This window comes from Vanellus vanellus, assembly GCF_965231255.1.
Source record: "Vanellus vanellus genome assembly, chromosome: 2".
Classification (NCBI taxonomy): Eukaryota; Metazoa; Chordata; class Aves; order Charadriiformes; family Charadriidae; genus Vanellus; species Vanellus vanellus.
In genome coordinates, this window is record NC_138906.1 from 123,309,211 (window position 1) to 123,336,398 (window position 27,188).

The 27,188-nt window shown below is 41.0% G+C and overlaps 1 protein-coding gene across 5 annotated transcripts in view; it reads right to left on the minus strand.

Annotated features, from left to right (window-relative positions):
- Positions 1–27,188, minus strand: part of NOL4 (nucleolar protein 4) — a gene marked incomplete at both ends in the record, with an annotated part of 194,080 nt that overhangs the window by 156,911 nt on the left and 9,981 nt on the right. For 3 of the 5 annotated variants that reach the window (XM_082499021.1, XM_082499020.1, XM_082499024.1), the window contains one exon: positions 2,498–2,647. In XM_082499021.1, the coding sequence (XP_082355147.1) occupies positions 2,498–2,647 (150 nt within the window). Of the gene's footprint in view, positions 1–2,457; positions 2,648–27,188 lie in introns of all 5 variants that reach the window. The other 2 variants (XM_082499023.1, XM_082499022.1) reach the window with 1 other exon arrangement.

The window sequence follows — 27,188 nt, forward strand, 5'->3', positions numbered from 1 at the left end:
CTCTGTTAAAATGTTTCGGTTATCCAGTCAGGGAGCAGAAGCAATGTGATCATCACATGCCAGGAATTATGAATAACAACGAGCAGTTGTAGCATACAGTTTGTGTTTTCCTTCTCTTCACTCAAATTATGCGGTGAATACTTATGCATGATAAATACCTTCACAGATCTCAAGGATGATTCACTTTTGACATGTAAACAAAGAAACAAGACTAAATTAATTTTGTTCCAAATTCACTTAATAAAATTAAACCTCACCAAAGTACTTCAGTTTGATTTATAAAGCTTTTAGGGTATAATTTTTTGTTAGACATTTACCTGAGACACCACCTCTTTCCTCCTGCAGTGCCACAGAGGAGATTGATACTGCGTGGCTTGCAGGAACAGACCAACACTACAGCTCATCATTTTTAGTGAAGGTATTTTCATGACAGGTCCAGTAAAGGAGCATGCATTTCCCCAGTTAGTCTAGTTAGAGTTTAAAGCCTGTTTACTTAACCTAATTCTCATATCGGGATAGAGAGCAAGAGTTGATACTAGTTTGTTCTGGAGTCTTTTTAACTTTCTTTAAGCTATACATATGTGAATCCTATCCTTGGGAAATATGACTCAATGCCCTTAATAAACTAATATGCAATTAAATGAATGCACAAATATTGCAGACTGTAGAAATAACACAAACTTACATTTGGGCATCCTTGCCCTCTGCTCACAATGACGTAATAAGCTTAGGTATCAGTTGCAATAAAAGTTGACATCAGATGAAATTACTGTATAGGCTATTGAATCTGCACAAATAACTCTCAGAGAAGAGACACTAGTTGTCTTTCATGCTGTTCACAATAAACAAATTTCTTATCTGACCTGGAATCATGGGATTCACGCAGTAGTAAATATTATACTTGGCATGTATTTGTAGAATGATGACTTGAAGTATTGTATTTACAGTTGGCAGCGTTCCTTATACTTGTATATTATTCTACAAAGTTTGTGACCTATACCTTTGAACAGCTTACTGAAGTAAAACGAAATAGAAAGAGAAAGGTCAATGAAAATATTACTTTTCCAATGCTTTCTAAAAGAGAAGACCAAGTATCAAAATGGCCGAGGTGACAGATGAAAATTAATTTAGACAGTTTGTTTGTTCAGCCTGAAATATCACTCCAAGCCTTACAAAAGCACACCCAGATGACTGGTGTCTTCTTTCATACATCTGTCTTAAGGTCAATACTGCTGGGAACAAATTATAAGAAATTTTGCCAAGAGCTTATCCCACAACAAACCGGCTGAAATAACCTATAAATAAAATATCTGTGAAGGGATTCATAGATATATAGCAAAGATATATATCTGAAAAAAAAACAGTAACGGAAAAATAGCTATTTCTTATGACTAAAATTGAAGATTTTGAACCTGTAGTTCCTCCAAATTTTGGTGACCTCTGACGAAAAATGGCTGACACAACTGCAGGTTGTTTTTAAGGTGACGAACACTCTGTTCAGGGTAACAGGCCACCTCAGGGCCCTATGCGCAGACCCCCACCAGCCGCATCCTGCTGGAGCCGTGTGTAGAGGTGCTCCGGGTGCCCTGCAGCCCAGCAGGACGGGCCCTGGCTGGGAGTCCATGCCCTGATGCCCTGGGAGAGCCCCTAGTGCTTCAGCAGCTGGAAACAGCTGGGCAGGCAGATCAGGATCAACTGCTGAGCATGCCTGGCACTATCACAGCCCTGCACATGGAAGTTTGGCCATTCAAATCCAAGCAAGTACATACATTTTAAGCACCTTGGGAAAGTGCAGTAAATGTTTCATTAGGTCTCCATTAAAAAAGAAAGTGTTATATTTGTGCCCCTAACCACAAAAACTATTTATAGCTATTTTAAGGCAGTGGCTGAACTGGTTAGGTCAAGCAACAACGTGCAATTAAAAATCTCAGAAATAATCATTTCTCTCTACTCAGCCAGTTTATGCAGGTGTGAAAGCTGCCTTCTCAATACTTCTCTCATTGTACCTAGTAGGTTTCTGGCCTTTTGAATTTAGTATATTTACAAGTTTTCATACCATCAAACCATTAAGTATGCTTAGTCTGCAGCAATAAACTATAAGGCAAGTTCATTTGTATGCTGAAGTACAGCATGGCATTTAGCAAAGTTGTGGCAATACCTTCTAAGTCTTCTTTAAGACTTCATCCATTTAATAACAATTAATTAATACAAACCATTATAGAAAGAGTAAATTCTCTGCTTGTACCAATGAGAAAATCTCTAATGAAGTCAATGGATCTGGTCCTTATCATACAGAAAATGGGATTTCTAAATTATGTTTTCATGCATTATTGAAAGATCTCTGAAATAAATTTGAGGGTGAGGGTTACAGTACTAATTCAGCTGGAAAAAAAAACACAAATCGCATGCCATGTGACTAAACACAAATACTTCACACTTATAGAAAATGGCATTCACTTTTAGTTGGTTGGTTGGTTGGTTGGGGTTTTTTACTTACTGCTTTATACGTTCTCTTTTGTCCGGCATGTTTTCTGATTTGTTCTCCATTAGGCCCAGTTTCAACATGCATGGAATAGATAATGTCAAAGAAATCTTCTACCACAGCTACCCGCCGTAAGGACAGCTTCTCATCTACACCTACTCCATCCTGAAAAGAAAAAAAGAGAAAAGAAAAAGTAAGGAGGATGGGATGAGTAGATAAATGATAATCATGGGACGCATTCTCCTTTTTTAGCAGAGTTAAAGACCCGTCCACTGAGATCTGAAGGTCACCCACCCTGTGAATGGCAGAAACAGTATTGTAGGAAAGCTGTATGATCAGATGGATCATATCGACCCTTGCAAGCAGTCTATTTTGCCAAGCCAGGCCATTTGGTTTCTTGATAGAAAGTGATCTTTCACCCCAGTATTTAAAAAACAGAACAAAAAGTATCTGTGCTTCTTTCTCCAAATGTATAAACAAGATTCAAAGGCAGAGGCAGTCCCAAACACATGGCACAGAAATGCATTATGTGGCTGTTAATAAGAGTGCAACAGCTCTTTTATCCTCGATTCCCCTCCCAGTAAATCTGTACCTAGCACTTCATAAAGGTATTTAATAAAAGGTTTTAATTCACAGGTGACAGAGCTGACTGTAATTATGAATACAAAGGAAGTTGTTACAAACAATTTACCCCTGCAAAACCTGCTTGAAAATATACTCCACAAAGACATATCACAATATGAGGAAAAGAAAGGGATATTTTTAAAATTTGTCATTTTTGCACACAGATGTCTGGTTGGAACAAGTGACAGAAAAGTGAGGACATATACCATCTGATTTTCAAAAGTGATAGTGTCATGGTAGCTAAAGACTTCTAAAGAGAAACAGTCCTCAATGTCTCTGAAATTAATCAGTGTAGTTCAATTCATGCCTTTTAAATAGGACCATCCATGTGAGTTTTTGTTTATGCACTGTCTATGGATTCGGTTCTAATGAAGGGGCAGGAACTGGGACTCTTGTTTTTCCAGTGCAGGAACCTATCAAGCAGGCTGTGTTTTGTAATACAATGTAAGTATATGAAGAATAAAATAAGAATGGCCAATTCACTTATAGTCCAACACAGCATTTGATTTAGACCTCTGGAGTTAGCAGTGTCACCTAACCTTCAACATGTGTTTTAAGCAGTAAGCGCATTCCAAACTTAACACATTTGATAATTCCATTACTGCTGCTGTAATTCATGCCACAACAAAACGGATTTACATTGACCCTTTTGTGACAAAACATGTGCAATTATTGCTGCAGTGACCAAATGAAGACCAAAGATGAGAAATTAAAAGGTAATAGTTACATGACTCCCAGTTGCCATCCCCCTGCTCATAACCTCTTGCTAACCCATTCCAGTAAGTTTGCTGGATGTCGACAAACATGATTCGTTTTTCTCCCTGCCCCTATTTTTATTCCAGACCACTTACTTTTCTTTTTCATAGAGTTCACGGAAAGAACCCAAATTATCCCAATGGCTCCAAAGAACCCCCTAGGGTGACACAGAGTTGCTCTGACACATTCCCAGCAGTGACAGAGAAAATGTCAGTGCCTCTATAGCATAACTTCCTGAATGTGCATGACTCCAAATTATATCAGGTTAGGAGTTCTTGATATGCTACCAGCCATACAAGTTTTGTCCTATCCTGCTCATTATGCCCCTGCCTCTCCCCAACCTTCTTCAAAGAGGTCCCTGCCCACAGCTACGTTGTCTCTTCCATCTGCACAGCAGGCAGCTGGACCAGAGCAGAACTCTCTCACATGCATGATGAGAGGATTGCCATAGTCCTGAGAGAAGTGGCTGTGTTGAGGATTCAGGGTGGAGGAAGGTGAGGAATTTGCAGTGCAGTCTCCACCGCAGTTAAAGCCTCAGAGAGATCAGCTGGGAACAGGTGCTCTGAGAAGGCAGAGAGGCTCCCAACCCATGAACAGTCCCTAAAATTTCACTAACCACCAGCTCAAAAATTTTGTGGCATCATGACAGGTTCTGGTATCAGCATCATTAAGAATTTGCTTGGTATTGCCCACCACTATTGCCCACTTTTTACAAGAAAATCTTTAGAGATGAGGACAACATAAAATCCAGATCTTTGCAGCTTTAATCTTTAGGGAAATTCACACATGAGCTCTGTAGGGGGGCTCATCTTCAATCATTATTTTCTCACCACCCAAACGGCACGGTGAGATCCCTAATGATTTCAAACACTCTTATTATGACGACAGTGTTATCTCACGCCGCTCTCCAAACACTCAGAAGTTTATAGTGTTGATTAACTGATAAAGATTTAATCTGTTTATTACTAATGAGTTTTGTTTTAGGAAATTTCCTACAGGGGAGCTCTCTTTTTTAATTAAAGAGAAACGCATTACAACCATATTAATTTAAAACCTGAGATGCCACCTCAGCAGACCTGACTCATGCGAACATTAGGAATACATTCAAAGAAGAAACTCAACAAGGAAATTCATTCTGCTGTTTTCGGTGGCCGTAGTGTTCAGTGCTCTTTTTGATGGTCCTCCTACCCCACACCCTGGACACCAGTACACAAAGGTAGGTAGGCACGATGTGGGTGTGCTCTTGAAGTTGCATTTCTCCATCCATAAAACAGTCAGCATTGCTACTACTTCTAAAAATACAAGGAAGTAAAATCCACACAAACTCTCTGTCATGCCTCCTAACCAAAGTACCAGAAAATGAATACAAACTTTCAAAATCCTGTCAGCCATAAAGGGTAGGAAAAAAATGTTTTACATTGAGTCAAAACTGCTTCAGGGGAAGACAGTACTATTATTTCACTACCATACTTGTAACTTCATTGTAACTTTATCAGGTGGGGCCTGGACAATGGCTAGGTCAGGCTTCATTCTGCTTGGTGCTGTATAAAGCAATAAGGTAGACCATGTTTCAGAAACCCTGCAGTGCTGCAGAAGGTGCTGCGTTGCTGTGAGTAAGCTGTTTGGTCCATCTGGCAACACGCAATGCTGTGCAGCGATGCAAGCCTTAACTGCACAAGCAATATGGCAGATGAGTAACTTGAATAAGCTAACTGCTTACTGAGACTTTCAATAACCCAATACTGACATCCAATATAAGTACAAAGCAGGGAAACTCATACAACCCCAAATCTCCACTTAAACCATCAAGACTCTGAAGTGGATGCAGTTGTATCAGGCCTTCCTGCCATATGCCATTACACTACACTTTTATCCTATTCAATAAAGGCATTAACAAACCAGTTCTACTTTATAAGCTGGCTCTGGGTCAAAAATTTCACAGTGCCTAAGGGGACATTTCTTTAACCTCAACTAAGGCTAAAAAGAGACGAATGAGGGAATATGTGATATGCTATTCAGATGTCTGAAAGGCTATGAAATGTCCACAAGGGAGAGAACAAGTAATAGGCTTAAACCACAGCACGGGAGATTTACGTTAGACATTAGGAAAAACCTACTATTGATGCGGATAGTCAAGTACAGTAATAGTTTTCCTGGGGAGGCTGTGGCATCTCTGTCACAGGAGGATTTTGAGACCAGGTTAGACAAATAGCTGCCAGGGACAGTCTGAGTAAATCCTGTCTTGGATAGACTAGACATTATTTGAGTTCCTTCTTGATAGCTCTACAACTGAGAAGCTTAAATGCCATTTTCAAAGTGACTTGGGTACTAAAAACTCCGGAATACCAAGGAGGATATTTATAAATCGCTGAGGTATTTTTAGGACTTTCATTTGTCATGGCAAGAGTCCAAGCCCCACTTTCAAAAATGACAGGAATAGAAGCATCACTGAATGTTTCACTTCAAAAATTGGACTTCGACTCTTAAATCTTTTAGGCTGAGCTTCATCCATCACTGAGGTATGCCCCTACGCTAAACCAGTTGTCTCAGATTCCTCTTTGGCCAGCAGCGTGACAGGCACTGCCAAAACACAATTCATTCTTATAGATGCTGGAATGGTTTCAATCTCTACCAGTGAGAAGTTACCTAATTTTACTCTTCGCATTGCAGTTTCCTGTTTACTCTTGTTTTTATGTTTATTCAGTGCTCTTCCTATGTTCGTAGGATACAGATAAGTAGATCCGTCTTTTCATTTTCAGCCCTACAAATTTCATTGGCACTCTGAAATTAAAGTTGGTTGTTTGCTTTTAGATATTTACACAAAGAATACATTTCTGGACAGAATTGAATGCTTGAGAAGAGAGTCAGTCTCTTTTATTGAGGGGGAACCTACAGGGCCAGTGGGAGTAAAGAAGGGAAAAAAGTTTGCCAGTGAAGTGAACAGACAAAAGTCTTAGTCAAGACAGTGAAAAGATCTGTTAAATGAAAGGCTGTCATTTTTACAGTTACTTCGCAGAGGAAAACAAAATTTAATACAAGCCTTTAAAAATTAAAGCCACTGAAACAAAAGTGCTTGTAATTCCTTGCTTGAGAATACCTACACCATCTCATGTTGAAAGTTCTGGGGGGAAATAGGTCTCATAAAACACCCTTTTGCTTCAAGAATGAATATAACTATCAGCATCTTTACAATATTTGAAAAATACTCCTATAAATACATGATAGAGTGAAATAGAAAATAAAAGTAATGCCTTGGCTGGTGGTTTTATAGAAAATGTTCAGGTCTATAAAAATCTCTGTTGTAAAAGCATCAAAGCCAGAAGCATCTACAAAACATTAGGAGTAGAAAGAAATAACAATCAACCTAAATATTTCATTACTTAACATAAATCAAATACAAATGTAAGACTGCTTTGAATGCAGAAATACAATAACACTTTCTGACCTACACCAGTTCAGACAACAGCAGAGTTAAAGCACATTTGTGTCACCACAAACTCTGCTGACTAGTATCGCCTTTTGCAGTCTTGAAGTTGCATTTCCACTGGATGGGAAGCAAAGTGTTTTGCTGACTGAAACATTGTGCTCTGAGTGAACTATATCCTTATAGAAAGTTGTGTACATAAAACCCCACCTTTTTAGCTTCTGCATAATGAGCTCCTGACATGACTGTATGTAGGTGTTTTACTCCCTTTGTATTATAACTGTGAGGAGGAACCAGTGGTAGTTTATGTATAACATGAGCCTTATATACCTCTCTGCAGAAATAAAATAAATGATCAGATTGAAAATCCTGTTATATATTATTTCCTTTATCTGCTTGCTCAGTAACTGTAAAAATATTAATGTTTAAAAAGAGGGATGACCATTTTAGAATGTCTCTTACTCCCACAAACACATCCAGTTTCATCAGCACACTGATTTGAATTCCCAGGTTATTAGTATCTCCATTTGAATATTTAACTCATTCCTGTCAGTGTAGTATAAACCCGCAACAGATCATAAGTTAATAGTATTTTTATAGCTATTATTAAGCAGCCTAAAAATAAATACATTTAGCATTTCTATCCAGTTCCTAAGGGAAAGTATCTATAATAGTGAAAGAGGTATTTATCATTTGAAATGTGTAGTTTCTGTTACTTGTTATATGATCTGTTTGAACAGCAAATCTCATCTTTTACCAGCAGATGGAGACATGAAAAATCAGAGTTATATTAAGGCAGATACACACCATTTCCAGCTGTCAAGTCCTCTCTCTGGAACCTTTAGAGCAATAAACCCTACAAAGACTAAACCACTAAGCTTGGATATGGCAGCAACAAGTCAAACTAATCATGGAAATAGATTATGAAAATAAGGAGAATAAAGTGAAGTAAAATAGCAAATTGATGTGCCATTTGAGATGAGAGGCTAAACTAAACAACGGACATAAAGTCTGGAGATTTTATGAAAGTTGTAGGGAAGTAAAAGTCTTCTGACTGTCTTGATGAGGGAATTCAAGAGACCCAGGAAAGATAAGAGAGACCAAATCAATACTGAGCAGAAGTCCCTTTCTTCTTTATCTCTTGGATTACTCCAGACAATGGAAAAGCACCAAAGCAAAATCTCTGTCCACAAACAGTAAGAGGTCAATACTGACTGCCCTATAAGTCTAAAAGATCCCACCTAAAAGGACTATCCTACTGAGTCATTTCAGGTGAGGCCATCACCTGGTGTGAATAACTAGCTCTATTAAATTAAGCTCTGGCAATTAGAGATAGCAGGTTGTGAAACCCTACTTGCTAAACTGCAAAGGGAAGGTCTGTCACCTTTCTTTTCCTGAAGTGCAGTAAAATGGGCCTGGAAATTATTTCATGATAGACAAGGTATCTTCAGAGGCCCCTTTGGCATGAACGGGATAATAACCTGGCCAGTGGTCTCTGAGATAAATATTTAAAGCTCTTTCCATATTGAAGAAGGGAAAAAACTTTTTGTTTTCATCTTTTTTCACAAGCGCGGATGGGTAGGCAGACGTATCGTCATTAGTGCTAGTGCAGAAGAGCTTAGAAATTAAATATGGAATGTGTCTATAGACTCCTGTGTCTCCTGCTGAACATAAGCATGGATATGGGAGGCAAGAGGCAATTTCAAAAAGCCATCTCAAGATCAAACGCATTCAGAGCCCTGAAGGAATGGCAGAAGACCCCAGTGAGAAGTACAGGACAGGCAAAGCCCTGGCTGCATAGTGCATTTGTCCTTAGGTGTTTAAACATTTACACAACCGTTCTGAACAAAACTGTGTCACAATACAGGCCGCATTTTTACTATTTGTGAAGTCTGTTGCCGCAGGCTAACCAAAGGGCATGAGCTATATCTACGAGAGCAAGCAGGGCAGCGCAGGAGCAGCAGATCTGTAGAGCAAAGCAGTTGATACCCAGGAGCTGATTCCACACTGTACGTATTTCAGGCTAGCTCTAACCTGGCCCCCTGTGCTGGGCACCCACTTCTGGTTGCAATCCAGTAGGTGCACGCCTGGAACAAATGCCAGTTTTCTGAAAGGAATTCAGTTCCCACTCTGAAGAATCCACTGCAGTGTGAAACAAGCACAGCAAGCATGGTCAGAAGCTTTGTTTCAAAGGCACATTCCTTTTCCAAACTAAAATGCCAGTGCCGATGCAGCCACAGCTTCCTTATATGACAAGGTGGGATTTTTCACCCATGCAAACTGTGGTGAACATCACTCAAACTGATGAGGAAGACACTTAAATATCTAGCTCAGGGACACACATGGCCCTGGTATAACTGGGGAGAGCAGAAAGAAACAGAACAAACACCTATTCTGATATGGAGACCATTTTTGCCACATTACGCCTTCCACCTGCCTCCCTCTTCAGCAAATTCCTGCCTACTTAGCCTGTTAAAACCACAGCTGATGCTTTCATCATTAGATGCACAGTATTACTACAGCTGGATTTTTCTGCCTTTGTTTGTTTGTTTGTGGGTTGGTTGGGTTTTTTTTGTCAGAGAAAGCCAATAAATGCTGTATTCTGTCTACAAAAGTATGCTGAGGTGCTATATTTAACGTAGGAGCAATCAATGCAGGCATTAAATGCACCATATTCCGTGAAAAGTATGGGACAATTCCAATTAAACCAAAGCAAGAATTGGACAGGGAGAGAGGAAGAGCACATATAACACCTGTGGGGAGATGCCAGTTTGCACTTCAAAAGTGAACAATTTTGTTCAATTTCTAACACACAGACACAAAATTAATTTAGCAAATTGCATTTTTTTTTTTGTGATTAATTTGAACTTGACTATAATTTACCAATGAATTCTTAATTTTAAAAATTCATTTAGAAAATAGTTTCTGGTCTTAGGCCATTTCTGAATAGTTTGTTCAGAAGTCGATATTTTAAAAGAGAAGTACTACAATTATTTCTCTTTCTCCTTTTGATAACCAGATTGTATTATTTCCCGGTCCCGGAAGGATGTTGTCTCTTTTCTAGTGGGTTAGTTTTCTACTAGCAATAATGAAGTTTTGACTTTGAAGTCTATTTTTTTGAAAATAGTCACTACAGTTCTGGAAATATCCAGCACACTTCACTTGCCCACTTCAAACTCACTGTGTGGTAAGCAGCTGAGAGCTAATAAACCCAGCTAGGACATCAAGGATTAACTGAACAGAAGTGTAACATAGCCAAATTTAACTGAAGTTTTTGTTTAAGCTTACATTCATGATCAAAGTTTTAATGCATTTATTCCTTCTTTATGACTCATTAGAGGATTCAGCTAGGTACAAGGAACTTCTACCAGAATTTTCTGTAATTGTGTGAATTCTCAGAAATTGCAGTTTTTTAGCTTAATAAACTGCCAAGACTTCAGTTCTACCATGAAACAAGATGAAAGTGTGTGAAAATTCATTCCATTGAAAGTAACACGTTATTCTTTTACTGAAAGTAAAACTGAATATAGAGGTAAGTATTAGGATAAAATAAGATTTCTCCTAACTAAGAGACACCAAAAAGAGTTCAAAGAAGTCATTCTGAGGCTGGTGGTAATCTTTCTGTGTACAGATTTCTTCAGTTGTTCAAAAAATTGTAAATACACCATCAGGCTAAGCCAAAAAATAAAAGGATAACAAGTCAGGGACGCACAAGTGACCATTAAGCGTACAAATATTAAAATGACATTCCCTTTAAACACTTTTTCATGTCTTTCTACTCTCCACACAGTTTATAAGATAATTACATCTGCCAAGCTGTAAACAGTTACTGCAAGACTTTCCCAGAGAAGGCTGCAATGCCAAGCTAAATGCTTAGCAGGGGAACTGCCTTTTCAATCTCACAGGTAACCTGGAATGGTCTCTTCAAAATACTCCTGGTGAATATTTTGAAGGGAAGGCACTTCAGCTCCCCACTCTGACAGCTCAGCACACTGTATGTTAATCTCCATGAAACTTTGTTTCTAAAAGTTACTAGCATGACAACACACACACAAAACTTAGTTTTACTTTCATCTCCAAAGCGACAGTTCTTTATAGCTGTATAGTACTTTGGTGAGCATGAAAATATTTGCTTTTCCCAAATAAGGTTACCAGGATAAAACAACTGATTGTCTTCAAATATTTTTGACTGGAGGGGATTTTAGAATGAAGGAGTGTGAATCCTAGAGTTGACCCGTTTGGTATGTTCTCGGTTTTTTTATAAATTATAGTACCTAGTATTGTCATCAGTTCAGCAAAAAGAAATGGTCAAGCTACTAACTAAATGTTAACTCTTAACATTCCTGTCATGTTCCAAAAATGAACAATTACACAATTCTATTTTAAAGTGTGCTATACTTTACAGGTATTCAAGCAGTAGGGGAATGCAATGTAGATCTATAATGCCACCTTTTTTCAGACTGATGAAATGCAACTACTGTATGCCAAAAGTAACCTAACACTAAAGTGAAGCTTTACTAATGAGAACTCATTACCCCAAAGTGCTGCCTGTGAAATTAAATTGATATTTTAATATTATATTCCAAATATTCATAAGCCTCTGATGCAAGGGTGTTCACAGAGTTCGGTTTTTTACTAAAAAACGCGATATGCGAGTGCCAAGAGTTACATACTAGAGTCAGGTTCCAGGAAGATACCACACCACAGATCAACACAGCTCAGTGACAAAACTTCTAAAACTTTGCTTCAAAAATCCTAGTTAATTGGTAAAATACTTCAAAAAGTCAGGGGAACGGGATGCATCAGAAGACTGCTAATGAGATATAGCAGTTTTGTGTCTAGATCTCTGGGTCCGACTCCAGCAAGGGCTTTTGTCCCTTAAAGTTGCTTCCACCTTCCACCTGCTGCCTACTGCAAGGAATAGCCCTGGGGTGGCAGGGAGGTGAAGTGTGTGACCTAATCTCTCCCATCGAGGTTTCTGCAACAGCTGTTCACTTGCTTATACAAAATGAGTTCCCGGTCTCAGCACAGTTCCCAGAGGACAGCTGTCTCCATCACCGAAACCACTGCTACAACAGACCATTAGGTGCCATTAATTGGTAACCTCATTAGCAACATCAGTAAAGACTGGGGATCAGATTTTAAGCTGCACTGGTGCTGTACAGGCAGCTTATGGTAGAGACAGATGAGAAAATATTAGTGGATTTGCATCACCCATACAAAATCTTAGTGCTGGTATAAGCCAGGCACTGGTTCAGCAACTCGGAAAGGCAAAGCGCAGAATAATGACAACTGTCCCCAGCTCCAGTGCCAAAGGGGACAGGAGTCTGCAGGGCACGCGTGCTCCACGCATGGCCTGCTTCTCTGACCACATTACCAATATACTAACCACACTGGAAGAAAGCTGTCTGTCGCAGGGAGCAAAGAGGTACTTCCAAGACTAAATATTCCTGGAGTATAAACGAACGACCTCTAACGGAGGTCCCTCTAGAATTCTGCAAGGACAAACGGGCAGGGATTACGAAGGGGCTCGCTGTAATTGCGCAGGTAATGCTACCTGACCAGGGATACAGGCCACTGGGGACTCAGTGGTCAGATTAGTGCAAAACTGAATGCATGGGTCTGTGCTTGGTACACTGACTACTGCCTGCAGGCACTTTTAGCAGTGGTGGCGTTACAGCCCTGATGATCTGCAAACACAAGCAAAGTAGGAACTGGAGGGAGAATTAGCCTCTGTTCTCAGACGAAGCAACACAGTACCTAGAAAAATCAGGGAAAACATTGGATACACAATCTCTCCACCATATCTGGAAACAGAAGCAGCAAATGTCTATGCCAGATATTGGCAGTAAGTTTTTGGTGTAGCCAGCAAATGCCATGAACCAAATATCTAACCACATTCTTCAGGATAATTCATTATGAGGGGTGCAAAAGTTATCCTTCCAAAAATACATTAAAAACCCCAAGGGTTTTGATCCTATCTCAGACCCAAGGGAGGGATTGTGCCCTCAAAATTATCATCAGACTAAATTAGATGGTAAATTAAGAATATTGCACTCTTTTGTATTAGTTTAGTTAATATGTGTGTGTGTGTGCGCACAGATCAGGTTTTACAAAATGAAATTACCTCAGCTGACTTATGTGGGGCTCTTTAACAACTTATTTGTTGGCTTTTTCTTTAATTAAATTACATTTCCCTAATTATTTTTTTTTCACTCCTACAACAGCACTTTTCTCTCCTGGGTAACCTAGGCAAGAGCAAGTGCCAGATGCAAAAACCTGTGTTTCTATGAGCAAGTACTGTTGCAGATAGTCAGATCATTTACACTAATTCTTTCTCCTTTTCGTTTTTCCTCCCTTCCCCAGCCATAAACAAAGTCCACAGCATGAAGAGGCCAATCCTTGCCAGCAGAACCAAGTTTTGAAAAACACTGCTCAACCATATGTTCAGTCCTGACCAGCGTGATAGTTAGGCGGCTGACATCTGCAGATGGAGAGTTCATATCACCATTCAGCACAAACATGCTGCTACTGTACACTGAAGTCAATATTAGCCAGACTTTGCTTAGGAGAAATTTTCAACACTGGTCCACAGTTTCACCTTGCCAATTAATTTTTTCTACAGTGATGTAAATGAAATATATATATAGACAGAATCTAAGAGAAAAATGGTGGCGGTGATTGAAAAAAGGGAGTCTTTAAAAACTCTTTTGGTACTCTCCTTTAGAAGGAAAATAACTGTATCAAATATGATATTGAAGATCTTCATGTGATAGAAAACACTTGCTAGTGTTACACATGATGAACCTTCATGAAAGCCCACCAAACTCTATTTGCACTGAGAATACAACCATCTAAAACAGTCTGCTGAACTTCTTTGAAGGCCCAGTAGACTCAGTTTTTCTCTAAAAACTCCATCAACTTTTCTTTCAATAAGCACTATAAGAACATGAGTCTTTCTTGCCTTGCTTAATGCCTTCCTGAAAGCAATGAAAATATTCTACTTAAATGTTTGTGGGAGTGATATTGGTTCTTCTTACAGAAGCAGTAAGATAAAATGCATTTTCCCCACTACTTCTTACTTTTTCTCCCCCTCACTCCTCTCTCAGTCTATCTGCAGCTCCTCATGCAGTCCAAACGCTTTTTTCAGGGCTTAAACAGATCTATGGTTAGCAATTTCCACAGGGACTATGCGCATGTTCTCTCAGGCACGCTCAGGCACCACCACTCATCTGAGCACTGGGAATCAAAATCTGTGTCTGTTCTGCCACTGGCAATGAAATTCAGTGGGTTCATGCTTGTTGTGTCCTTTGTTTAGACCTTTACTGCATAGCGGTCCCCTTCTTCGAAAGCCTTAAAAGATATGGCTCGGTATGAATTTTCTTTTAAATGCTTTGCAGTCTTATCTAACATGCACATGTATCACTGATTATAAAACAGGAAAGTGAATGGAACTATTTTCCTTTATTATGTTGCTCTGAAACTGAAATGGACATAGATGTCTAGACTGTAAATTCCTAGTAGAAAGGAGTTAGGTCTTCAGTAGCACAAATTTTACTCAGAACATTTCCTGCATCAAATCTGGAGTATGCCCTAAACAGTAATCAGTTCAAAACAATGGTAATTACAAATTACAACACTGACTTTGCAAATGCTGTTTTATCGGATAATTTTGGCTTCTTAATTTTAATATCAGCTTCTTCATTTTTTTAGTGAAGATAAGACCTACACCTCAGTTCTGATCACTAATGGTGCTGTCCACCATCCCTTTTCTTTTTTTAACAGAATCGAAGAATTGAAGACAGTCAAATAATGAAGGGAAATATATTATTTCCTGAACGTTACTGCAAAAATAGGTATTTTGAGTAAGTAGGTAACCAGATTTACCCAATATCTGATGCCAGACAGAAGACAGAAAATCAGAGTATTTGCAAGTTGAAGACTTCCTATTAATCAGATGTTTGCAAGTCTCTGCCTTAATCTAGGCATGCCCATGAATTTACTCCCATACAGTATTGCTTCGCATACTAATATTAGTATACATAAAGCATAGTTAATGAAAGAAAAGATGCAGATGAAATAGTCTGCTCTGTATAATTAAAGTTCATGATTATTCTTTCATATCTACAACAGTTAATATGCAAACTATATGAATATTCATAATTATTAGTACAATTCTGTGCTCAAAACACAAACCCAGCACTATATTAACATTTTTTTCTTCAAGTATGTACCCTTACTTGCACTTTCTCTCTTTATATAAAAAGAATAAAGTTTTAAATTTCTCAGCCATTTACCAGACCAGGAAGAAAAGTTGAAACATAGCATTAGAATTCAATTACGTATTAAATACAGCATAATTACTATATTATTCATCAGGTTCACCAGAATTTGGTGCTCTGTCTCCCAATATCTTAAACTACTGTATTCAAACTGTAGCAAAACCATAATTCACCAATATTAAGTGACCTGCCCATTTTCTCGCTCCTTTGTGTATACTGGCTGTATTAAGATAATGGGACGCAGCACTCGGATGTCTTCAGTAATAATAATGACAATAATAATGACAATAAAAATGACAATAATGTTTCTCTTCCTCTCATTACGTACACATGCTGTGTACAGTTTGACTGATGGATACGGCCATCCAACCCAGAGCCAGTTGTAATTCACGGTTTAGCTTGCAATGGGCTATGGGCTCTCTTGAGATGAATAGTGCTATACAAAATCAGGGATATTACAGATGCAAGAAAAATCAAATGGTCACCTAGCCCATTCCCTGACAAAAAAGGGACTGTCTTCTGTTGCTCATGATGTACTTTCTTCTGTCTTGTCCGAAATGCCTCTTCTGAGGTAGCTTTCATCACTGCCTCTGAGACACTGTTTTACAGACTAGTGGAGGTAAATACAGAATCTTTGGCTGAGCCCACACCATCCGCCTGCTACAAAAGGTTTGCAGACTGCTGTGCTGCTGTTCCTTAGTTATATGTTCTCTAGGACTCATTTGGGGAACAGAGTTTCTCTGCCATAGTAGATCGTATCTGCTGAGAAAGAGTCAGCAAGGTCCTCTCAGCGGGAGTGAGAAATAGGTGGACACCACCATAAGGCTCTGCTGTATCACTGCCTTGTTTCCAGTGTAGCTCCCAGTTCCTGCTCTGCTCCTGCCAAAACCAGCTTCCCTTGCAAAGGGCCTAGCACATTCTTTTTTTTCATTAATAATAACACAATTAAAAATCCCATTGAAAGCTCACATTGATTTTAATAAACTATGTCTCAAGCTCCCAAATTGTCCTATTCTCTCTAAAATGATGCTCTGTCTACAAAGGAGTAGGGACACACCACCACCAGTTTTAGTTCCTCAGCAAAGCTCATACAGACATAGAGATGCAGTTTCACACACACGTTGTGTTATGGCTAAGGGTATAGAGCTTCAAATCTGTGTTACAAGGAGCGTCAGCACCTATTTACATCTTGCTGACAACATGAACGACAACATTTTTATTCTGCTGAACAAAACATGGATTTGCAAATGCGATATTTTGTCTCTTTATGCATCAATTCGACATTAATCTGCATCTTCTGAGATGCTGCTGTACCTAAAGGAAACCACAATTTGCTTTTCTCAAACCTGCACCTTTCCCTTACATCGGGCTTGATTCTTCCTGGACTACATTTCCCAAGATACACTGCAGAAGGAGCTGATGGGTACTATGAAACAGTAAAATCAAGGATGCCAGTGTAGTAGGAATTACTGTATCACATATCTCTCTTTGTAAATACATTGCACCCACTCATTTGCTTGCACTTTATAGCAACCGCTATCTCCAAATAACCTAAAAGGCTTTGCAGCACTTGCACCAACAGATGGAGTCAGCTATGTGGACTGAATATGTACTTTATCTACATCATTTAAGCCCTGTCTGCTCTGAGAGAAATATGCTATTACTTTATTGATGAATCACACCTGGTACCCAAACCACATACAAGTCCAGTTCTCCCTCACTAGGAAAACTCTAGATTCAAAATCCTGGATATACAACTGCCAAATCTGCATGGACCGCCAAGATGTTAAAAAAGACCACGCAGACAAGTCCTGTTCTGTTCTGTGCAAATAGCCTATTACAATACCATATTTTGAGTGCTACAGTCTTTAAAAGGAAATGACACAGTAATTTCCCATCAAATCAAATAATTTCTAGCATAACTTTTCATTGGGGGTATTCTGCATGTATCCTGGAATTTGCTTTCTGGGGAGACATCAGGCACAGCTGTATGTCTGGTAAATATGTGTGTTTGTTTTTTACATATGGGTGTGTGTGAAATTAAATTAAAATTGATTCAATAATACTTCAATGTCATGGCAAGCTGGCTAAATGTTACCTAAGAAAAACAAACAGACCATTGAGGTAGCTGCCACAAGCTGGTACAATGCATTTAGGATGGGGTTTCATTCTGTATCTGGGGTTTTATCCCATCTCTCTATTCACCACTACAGCCCATTTCCCATCTTGCTCAGTCATTTTTAACAGGAACTTGCCATCCGAGGGAACTTCACAACACAATGCCACAATTGCACTCCCCTTCTCCAGGGGTCAGGAATACTTTTTCTTCATGCTTTTTGACAAACACATTTTATGATATCTGATGATACCCAAAAAATTCCTTCTGAAACTCCCTCAGATTTTGGGTGCTGAAGCAAAAAGGGTTGCTCCATTTCATTTTCTCCTATTAGTTTTTCTGCTCAGCTGCTCCTTTCTTTGGTTTTTTTTGTCTTTTTTTTGCCTCCCTGTTTCTGCTTGTAGCTTATATACATTCCTTCTCCATTCAATGTATCTGTTTCAGCTTTGCATATTCACTGAAATAAAGAAAACTATTAAGATGACAGCATCCAGTCTAGCAACCTATTGTTTGCATTCATCCTTGCCAGATCTCAGTTATATTGGCTATCCCGAGTTACAGAGACAGATTTATAGAATCATAGGGACCTTTAAAGATCATCTAGTCCAACCTCCCTGCCATGAGCAGGGACATCCTTCACTAGATCAAGCTCCTCAAAGCCCCATCCAACTTGACCTGGAACACTTCCAATGATGGGGCATCCACAAATTCTCTGAACACTGTGCCAGTGTCCCACCCTCATCGTAAAAAATGTCTTCTTTATACCCAGTTTAAACCTACCCTCTTTCAGTTTAAAACTATTGCCCCTCGTCCTGTCACTACAGGTCTTGGTAAAAAGTCTCTCTCCATCTTTCTTATAAACCCTCTTCTATATTGAAAGGCCACAATAAGGTCTTTGTGGAGCCTTTTCTCCAGGCTGAACAACCCCAACTGTCTCAGCCTGTCCTCATAGGAGAGGGGCTCCAGCCCTCTGATCATTTTTGTGGCCCTCCTCTGGACCCGCTCCAACATGTACACTTCTTTCTTGTACTGCAGACCCCAGAGCTGGACACAGTACTCCAGGTGGGGTCTCACCAGCATGGAGTAGAGGCGGAGAATCACCTGACTTGACCTTCTGGCTACCCTTCTTTTTATGGTGGTGATGATTGTAGTGGTTTAGAAGGAACCATCATGATCAACTCAATTGGTGCTATGTATAACTCAAGCCATATAAATTCTCTGAATTAATTCTTGCAAGTTATTGATATTGTAGCAATTTATTTTGCATTTTTGGCCCCACAGAAGTCAACCTATTGGAATTATGGCACCAAAAAATAATGGTGTTGAAGTTGCTTTCAGATTTGATCCTCCTGTGTTCCTGTGTTGTTGCAGAAGGAATGCCCCCTGCTTGTGGTGAGATGGCACCTGGGAAATACGGCCTTCAGCAAGCCATTTACTAGAGTGCTGTCTTTCTCCAGAGCTTGCTTCATGGTGCAGCATACTCATGCAATTTTTTTTCATATTAAGCTTTTACAATCTGATTTGTAAACTTCAGAAACTGAAGCTTCTAGACTCCCCTATTATGAAGCTGAGCTTTATATAATTTAAGATGTATTCAGTGTTCCTATCTCTGTAATTAAATTTGAGTCTGTTTTTGTTGTTTTGAGCACCTTCTGAATTTTTTTTCAAAGAGCTTACTAGGCATTATGTTGAAAGGATTCTGCTGAAATTTTATCCTGCATTTTCTCATCTTTCATATTCATGGCCTTTGTTTTGAGAATAATTATTTAACTGGTATTTGAATTAATGAAATAGGGTATGGAAAAATCATTAAATTGGTCTGAAAATTTGTATGATTTAGGAGAAAACACACATTTATTTCCTGGTTTCTAAGTCTGAAGGGTCCACTCGGGGTATTCGCAGAGTTTAAAGTGAAAGTTCTGAAACAGCAGCCTGCAAGACCATTCACAGTTCATAAATAAACACTATTGGTCTCTAGAACGACGCTAAGCACTAGCATTTTATACACTCATCAGTCAAAAGGCTGATAATGAAATACCCATGGTCCTTGAGAGATTTTGAGAATTGACAGGGAGTTGTTGCTAAGACTGACAATCTCTTCTATACAGCTGTGGGGATTACTAAATGATTTTTGTCTGATTTTTTTTAACACAAAAGTAGGATTTTCACGAGCATTTGACTGGAGATGGGATTTTTCAAGAAAAAATTACAAACACCATGGGACTCACAATGAAATTGTTAACAATTGATAACACTCCATTTTTAAGCTATTTTAACATCTATAAAGAAAGCTTCCTGCTCTTTTCTGCATTACCATCTTTGGGATACAAATGCAGTTTTGTGGTTAGTTTTGCACAAAGGAATCCAATTTTTATTTTCATGGGTGATTTTATTATTGGTCAGGTATTCTACTATCTTTTTAGGTCTCAGCTGTGTTCTATTAAAGACAATGGGAGTCCTCCAGCTGTATTTGATGACATACAATCCAGTATATAGTGAAGCTGATAAAAAATAGTTTTCTCGTATTATGGCTAAAAGAGAAACCTCTCCTAGTACCTGAGGCTAAGGACATTCCTCCTATGCATGCCCTCTTCCCAATTCCTGGGCTGCCCCATTCAGCCACATGGAGGAAGGGACTCTCAAGTCTTCTTCAGAGGGACAGGCCTGGCTTCAAAATGTATCAGATTAATACCTGCCTGTCAGGGACCCAAGACCACATTTTCACATCAGAGCTGTAAGCAAACATTTGCATTGCCTGTAATAGCCAGTTTAGCACCTTGAGGGCCAAAAGCTGAGCAACACTGCTTTTCAGCGATAGCTACAACTATATACCACACTACATACCATATAGCTATGTACACAGGGTAAGAGAGTGCCAGGGCTGGTAAGGAAAAGGTGTTTCAAGCGCTGTGTTCTGGCAAAAGCAGAAGGCGAGGGTGAACACCAGCAGTGGCAGTGGCGCAAGGTTTTATTTCCATTCCTTGCACCTCAAACCACGCCAGCCATGACGTGTCACTATTTACAGCGAGTACATGTAGCTGCCGTGCTGTTGGGCAGCCCTACATCTGCCAGCAGGGCCTCATGTGGCATCGCGTCATGGTACGATGGATTCACTTAAGAGACCTGGGGCTTGCTTCCAAAGACAAGGGCTTCCCTGAGTCAAACCACTTGTTCCCGGAGGCCTGCGATGTCCACGGGCTAGACAGCCATCATGCCAGAGCACTGCCAGCACCCGAGACCGCTCCAGTGAAACCGGTACCAGCCGTATCACCACCAGCACCCACCCTCTGCCAGGAAGCGAGCAGCCCAGCATGGACACCCACCCATGGCCGCCCACACAACAGCTCCCACCCATCTCCAGCGCTGGTATAATTCTGGGTGCTACCAGTGCCACCAGTAACCACCTGCCCTGAGCAGCCACGGGGCATTTGCTGCACTGAAAACACACCGGAGCTACTATTTTACCTCACGTTATTACCTGCCCGCACGTTTAACCGCGGGGGGGGGGGTGGGCTAGCAAACGGCTTGCTCGGGGCCGGCGGTGCCCGCCGCGGGGGCGCAAGGCCGAGGGCCGGCGGCCCGCGGGATGCCGTCTGCGGGCCGGCTCGGCTGCTCCTCCTCCGCCCCTACTGACCGCAGCCCTTTCTCCGAAGGGCTGACACAGCCTGGCAGCCGGCCCCCGCGGGAGCCGGGCCGGGCTGCGGCGGGGAGCCGGGCGGAGGCGGGTGGGGGAGGCGGCGGGCGAGGGGGCGATGGCCGGGCGGGAGCCACACAGGTGCTGCCGCAGCCCGTCGCCATGGGAACCGGGCGGCGCGGGGGGGCGGCGGCGGGGCCGAGGGCGCCGTGTCCGGGCCCAGCCGGGCCCAGCCGGGCCCCCCCCCCCGCCTCCGCGAGTGGGAGTGGGGAGCGGGTGCGTGTGTGTGTCCCGGAGGTATTTCACTGTTACCATAGGAACGGGGGGGGGAGGTGATGGCGGCACAGCCGCACCCTCTCCCCGCTCCCCCCTCCCCCGTGCCCTCAATGCCAGCCCAGGCCCTGAATCAATTAATGGAGCCACTGCGGCGGCGGAGCCGGCACCGGCCTGGGGGGTGGGGGGCAAGCGGCGGCGCGGCCGCCCTCGCCTCAGCCCCTTCCTCGCCCCTCAGGGCAGCCCCCGCACCCAGCTGGCGTCGCGGCCCAGGCTGCCTCCCGCGGGGCGGCCCCGGGAACGCGGGGCCCCGGGGCGGGGGGGGGGCCCAGCAGATGGTCCCTCCGCAGCCCCAACCCCCGTCCCCGGCAAGGTGCAGCCGGGGAGAGGCGCTGGGCAGCACCGGCCGGTACCCCCCGGGAGACATAGCGCGGGGAGAAGGGGAGAGGAGGGGAGGGGGGATCAACAACAACAACACCCCCCCCTCCCCAACCCCGCACGGCGCGGCGGTTGTGTGCGGCACCATATGGCTGCGGGGGGGGAGGGGGGGAGGAAATGTCTGCCGGCTGCCGAACCGCTGCGCTCATTATGTCCCATGGAGTCACGGTCACCGCGCCGCCCGCCCGCCCGCCGCCTCCCCGCACCGCAGCCCCGACGGGGGGGAACGGGGGGACACGGGGACGGACACACAGACACACACCGACACGACATCTCGCCGCTTCGGCTCCCATCACGCGCAGGTTTTGGGGTACGCGGAGGGAGGCAGAGACCCCTCTGTGTTTGCGAGGGATGGTTTGAGCTCCAGGGAATGGAAACACGGGGGTCCTGCTGCCCTTGGGCTGACGGGGAGGGAAAATACAGCCCCTGCCCCAAAAGTCTAGCTCTGTTTCGGTTAAAATCTACGTCTAGCCTTTGTGTAAAAGGGGAATGTATGGGATATGGCTCTGTTTCGAATCACAACACTGCAACGCTTGAAACGTAAGAGGAAAACACAAAATAAAAAATAAAAGTCACTGGTATTTTTTTGCGGGGTGGTTTGAGATGAAAACCTGACCCATTTCAGGGCATTTCTGTTTCATTGTTGACACAATGAAGATATTAAGAGTTGGAACTGAAGCTCTGGGCATCAAAACGCTACAGCGAGATCCACAGTGATGAACGCTATTTATTTTGTTATTATTATTTTTCTTTTTTTTTCAAGCAAGGCGGTCATTCAGTTGGGAGCAATCCTGGCTGCGTGGCACTGATGGAGGCACGCAGGGTGCAGCGCATCCTGCCTCTGGAGAGCTTTCCCGGCTAAGGGCAGGGGAAATGATTTTGGAACAGCTTCTATGTCTTTCCTCTCCATGACTCATAAGATAGGTGCTGAACCTCAGTATTATTAGAGAGATAAAATCCACAGATTACGGGGTCCAGTAATAGGCAACTATACTGCTATCCATATTACCTTGTAAAATTGAAGTATTGATTTTTTTAAAGCATGGTTTGCTACTTAGCAGACCAATCCCACTGCTATTGTAGTCAGTGGGATTTTGCTATTGACTTTAGTGGGAACAGGTTTTTTGCCTTTAAAATGGTCTATTTCACATTATTATGGTAATGTCATTCAGCAGTTCTTAAAATCAGCCTTCTTGGCCTTGGACGTTTTAAAAGATTAATGTACAAATTATTTCAGCTCAACTTATTCACCTCATTTCTGCTCATGTCATGTCCAAAGTTTTCTTTAGATAAATAGGATAGATAACTTATTGCTCCAGATGGCGGTGGGTGGCTTGGACCTAATAGATTCTCCAGTTTCATGGGTTTGTTTTTTTTGGTTCGTGGTTTGGTTTTTGGTTTGTTTTTTTTTTTTTTATTTTATTTTACAGAAGCCTACATTTAGAAACCCATTTGCAGATCTCCTCTTGTGTGCAGCTTAGACTGCATTTGGTTGCTCACCAAAATAGCATGCCTTCCAAAGAAAGATTAAAAATATTAAAATGCAGCCAGCACAGTGAGTGGTTCAGTTCAACTGATGCTACGCAAATGGGCTGATCCTACTGCCCATAGATAATATGCATCTGAATCTTGGCACCTGCCATTGGATTGGAATTCAAAATCAGAAACAGCAGGCCTCGAGGTCTGGAAATAAAGGCAACACAAGGAAGAAAAAACGGTTCTCTGCATATTAGTAAATAATAATCTGCAGCAGCAAAGACAAATGACAAGGATCGAAGAAAATGCACAGCACTGTGGACATCAAATAGATATTGGGGCTATGACACCATGGCAAACACATTCAAATTCAAATTGCGAGGTGTATCTATATTAATTACTTGCCTAGTTGTATAATGACAAGCTTTTTAGTGTCTAGAAATATTCTGCTTAGCTACTTTCTGCTATATCATGCTGTGATACTCATTAAATTCAATGTTGACTAATAAACTCCAATTTGAAATAAATGCTGGGGGACAGACATAGAATTTGTTCAAAATTTTGCTGGAATCAAATTTCCATGAAAAATACCCCCCTCCCCCCCCAAAAAAAATCATGTTCGTCTTCCTCACTTTTTCCAGGCAGTTGTAATTGTTAGGTAGCTAACATCTTAATATTGTTCTGTGGTTATAGGTGGCCAACAGATATGCTTAGCTGCTTAAATACTGGTTTTAAAGATCAATAGTAGTTTTATTGCCAAATTAACAGGAAGCATCAGCCTTCTTTTACCTGGTTAACTTCATTAGCTTTATTATTATTGTTACTGTGAAATGTGTGATACATGTTTTCCGGGCTTATTTTACTTTCCCCAGCCTCCACCTCTCCCAAAGCTGACTTTCTTGCTTTAAAACGAGCTCTCAGGGAACTATTAAGCCAAAGTTTGTTTATGTTTGATTGGCTTTAACACTTTACTCCATTTGTTCTCTCATCTCACTTTTCTTCCACTCTTATTAGAAGCAGGGTTGCTCTAATGCAAATATAGTTCAAAGAGACAGGGAAAAGGGAAAGAGATCTCAATTCTCCTCATAGCAGATGTCCTGATGCAATATCCGTAGAAAAGGGAGAATACTTAAAAACAAACAAACAAACGCAACAGTGTAATTGAGGGTGAGTGTATGTGTTGTGTACGTTTAGTTGGGAAGGGGAAAGGATGCACTTTTAACCGACTTAAATATATGGAGAATTTAAAGGACTAAGATCAAGCGCTTTCTCCAGTTCAGTTTTTCCCTCCCTGAACAATCAGAATATGAGGATTTCTACAATGGAGAGCTGTCTGTTCCATGCACTGCAATGAGTGCATCTCTGGCACTGCAGAAGATGATTATAACCAAAGGGGTGTGAGCAGGGTGCTCCTAATATTTTGCAGCTGAATCTGGCCTTGCTGTAATTAATCCTTCCTAGACATTTTGGTATGTTTTAGAAACGTCTCTATACACTTACTAAGCACTGGTCTAGTACACTGGAATAGACTGAGGCAAAACTGGATAGCAGTTACAAGTAAATTATTCTTTACAAATAGAAAAACTTTTTTCTGAATGTATCCTATTGAGAATTCAGTCACTGCCACCCAGTCAACTGATGCCATCTGATGGGGTATAGAGTGCACATGGCGGATGCTTTGTGGGTGGACCGCTTCCTCGGGCACTGGCCATTACAAAGCCTAAGCATCACCCAAGGACTGCATTATGTCTTCAAAAGAAGGGGCCTAATCTTTGTGCCAAAAAAATGATTCACAGACCTTCTGCTGGTGCTATCCCAGGAGGGGATTTCATCCAGCGCAAATTAGGATGACAGAACTGGTCCTTCAAAGCTTCACAGATTTCACCAGCTTGACTCCTTCCAACTTCCTACAGCTACAGTTTTTCAGCTCTTTTGTAGGTCTTTTAGTTTACTCTTTGGATCTCTTAGGCAAAGTACTAATTCACTTTAAAATATTTTCACATAACCATCTATATTGTAGTTTGTTTATTTGCCTGCTTTCAGATTACAGCAAGCATCATAATGCAAATTTGTTAAAATTTTAACAGTCTGTATATGTGAAATCTTTCCTGACTTTAAATTTATTAAGAATTAAATTGCTAAAAAAAAATCTGGTAATTACCTCTAAATTCATTGAAGTTCAACAGTAAGTAGCAGAAAAGATATATTTCATTAGAATTCTATTAATTAAAATGTTCTACTTATTATTATTAATAAATTTTGACCTGCTTTCTCCTATTTAAGAATGCCTTTTCCTACTCAGTTTTTGAAAGCAGTCCTTTTGATTCAAGTTGAAAATGTAGGGTTCAATTAGGAATAGGGGTAAAATAATCCTTTCACTTCCACGGTGTCCTCGAAGTCTGACATATCTTGCCAAAATTGCACTGATTTGAAGAGAATAATACTAGAATTTGCTATACAGAAGGGCAATTAAAAATGAAGTAGTTTTATTTTAACCAGCTTTATCCAGCTCTAGACCTAGCTTTATTTCTATTGCTTTATTATTTGCTTCGGTGCAAATGAAACTCCTTGAAAGCTCACCATATGCCCAATTCAACTCTCAGTTACACCACAACAATGATAACCAGCCCTTATGCACTGGTAAAACACAGCAGAGGATTTGTGTAAGTTTTCTAAAAAAGCAGACTCAAAGTGCAATGAGTTTACAACATGTCTTGTCGAGAAGTTCTGGGTTTTGCTGCTGCATCCATACAGAACTTACTACACCATCTCCGTGTTGGATAAGCCCAAATTAAGACAAAACAGGGTAAATAGATGCAGTCTGTCTACTACAGGTTTTAGACAGATGCCTGGAATTGGAATATACCACTCATTAAAAGAAGGCTGAGCTGTTTGCTCACTATGAATGAAATACTTTAGTATTATGGCAACCATGGCCGTGGGGCTTTGCTGAACTCTCGGAATATAAAAAAGATAAAGGTTCTCAAAATACGTCATTAAAAAAAATTTACTATGTCTAGATTAAGGGAAAAAAGAATGAGTTACATTCTTTTTTCTTTTCCACTGCAGTTTCTTGAGAAATGCAATGGGACAAGTCATCTAATTATATATATGCTACACTTGCTGGTCAGAATGGTCAAAAGCAAAGTGTTCCTCCAGAAGTTGTCATCATCTGAATGAGCTCATTTCCTCTCATATTTGCAATTAATTCTCTAATAATTCTGCTCTTTTTTTTTTTTTTTTTTTTCTTCCCACTGTAGTAAGAGTTTGGTAATAGTTGCAACAAATACACACAAAAAAAGCTAGCTGGTCCACACAGGATAGTGCCGGAGCTCAGAAACTCAACGGTCTCTTTCCTTCCTCCAAACTAGTAATCCCACTACAGCAACGAGCCATAGAAACTGCTACAGTCAAACTGACCAACAAACTGCCCAGTCCCAGTCTCCAAGGGAGTCTGCAAAAGATGTTTCAGAGCTCAGTAATTAATAAATAAACAAATAAATCCCTAACCAAAATACAGTACTTACAGGTGCATTGTGCAATAATGACCGAATTATTTTCCTCTGCTAGCTTCAGCCAGCCTAAGAGCACATACCTAAAACTTAATAATCTATTCACGAAACAAGAGCGTGAAGGCTCCAGCAATACTAAAATTCAGTACAAAGGGGAAGGGAAGACGGTGG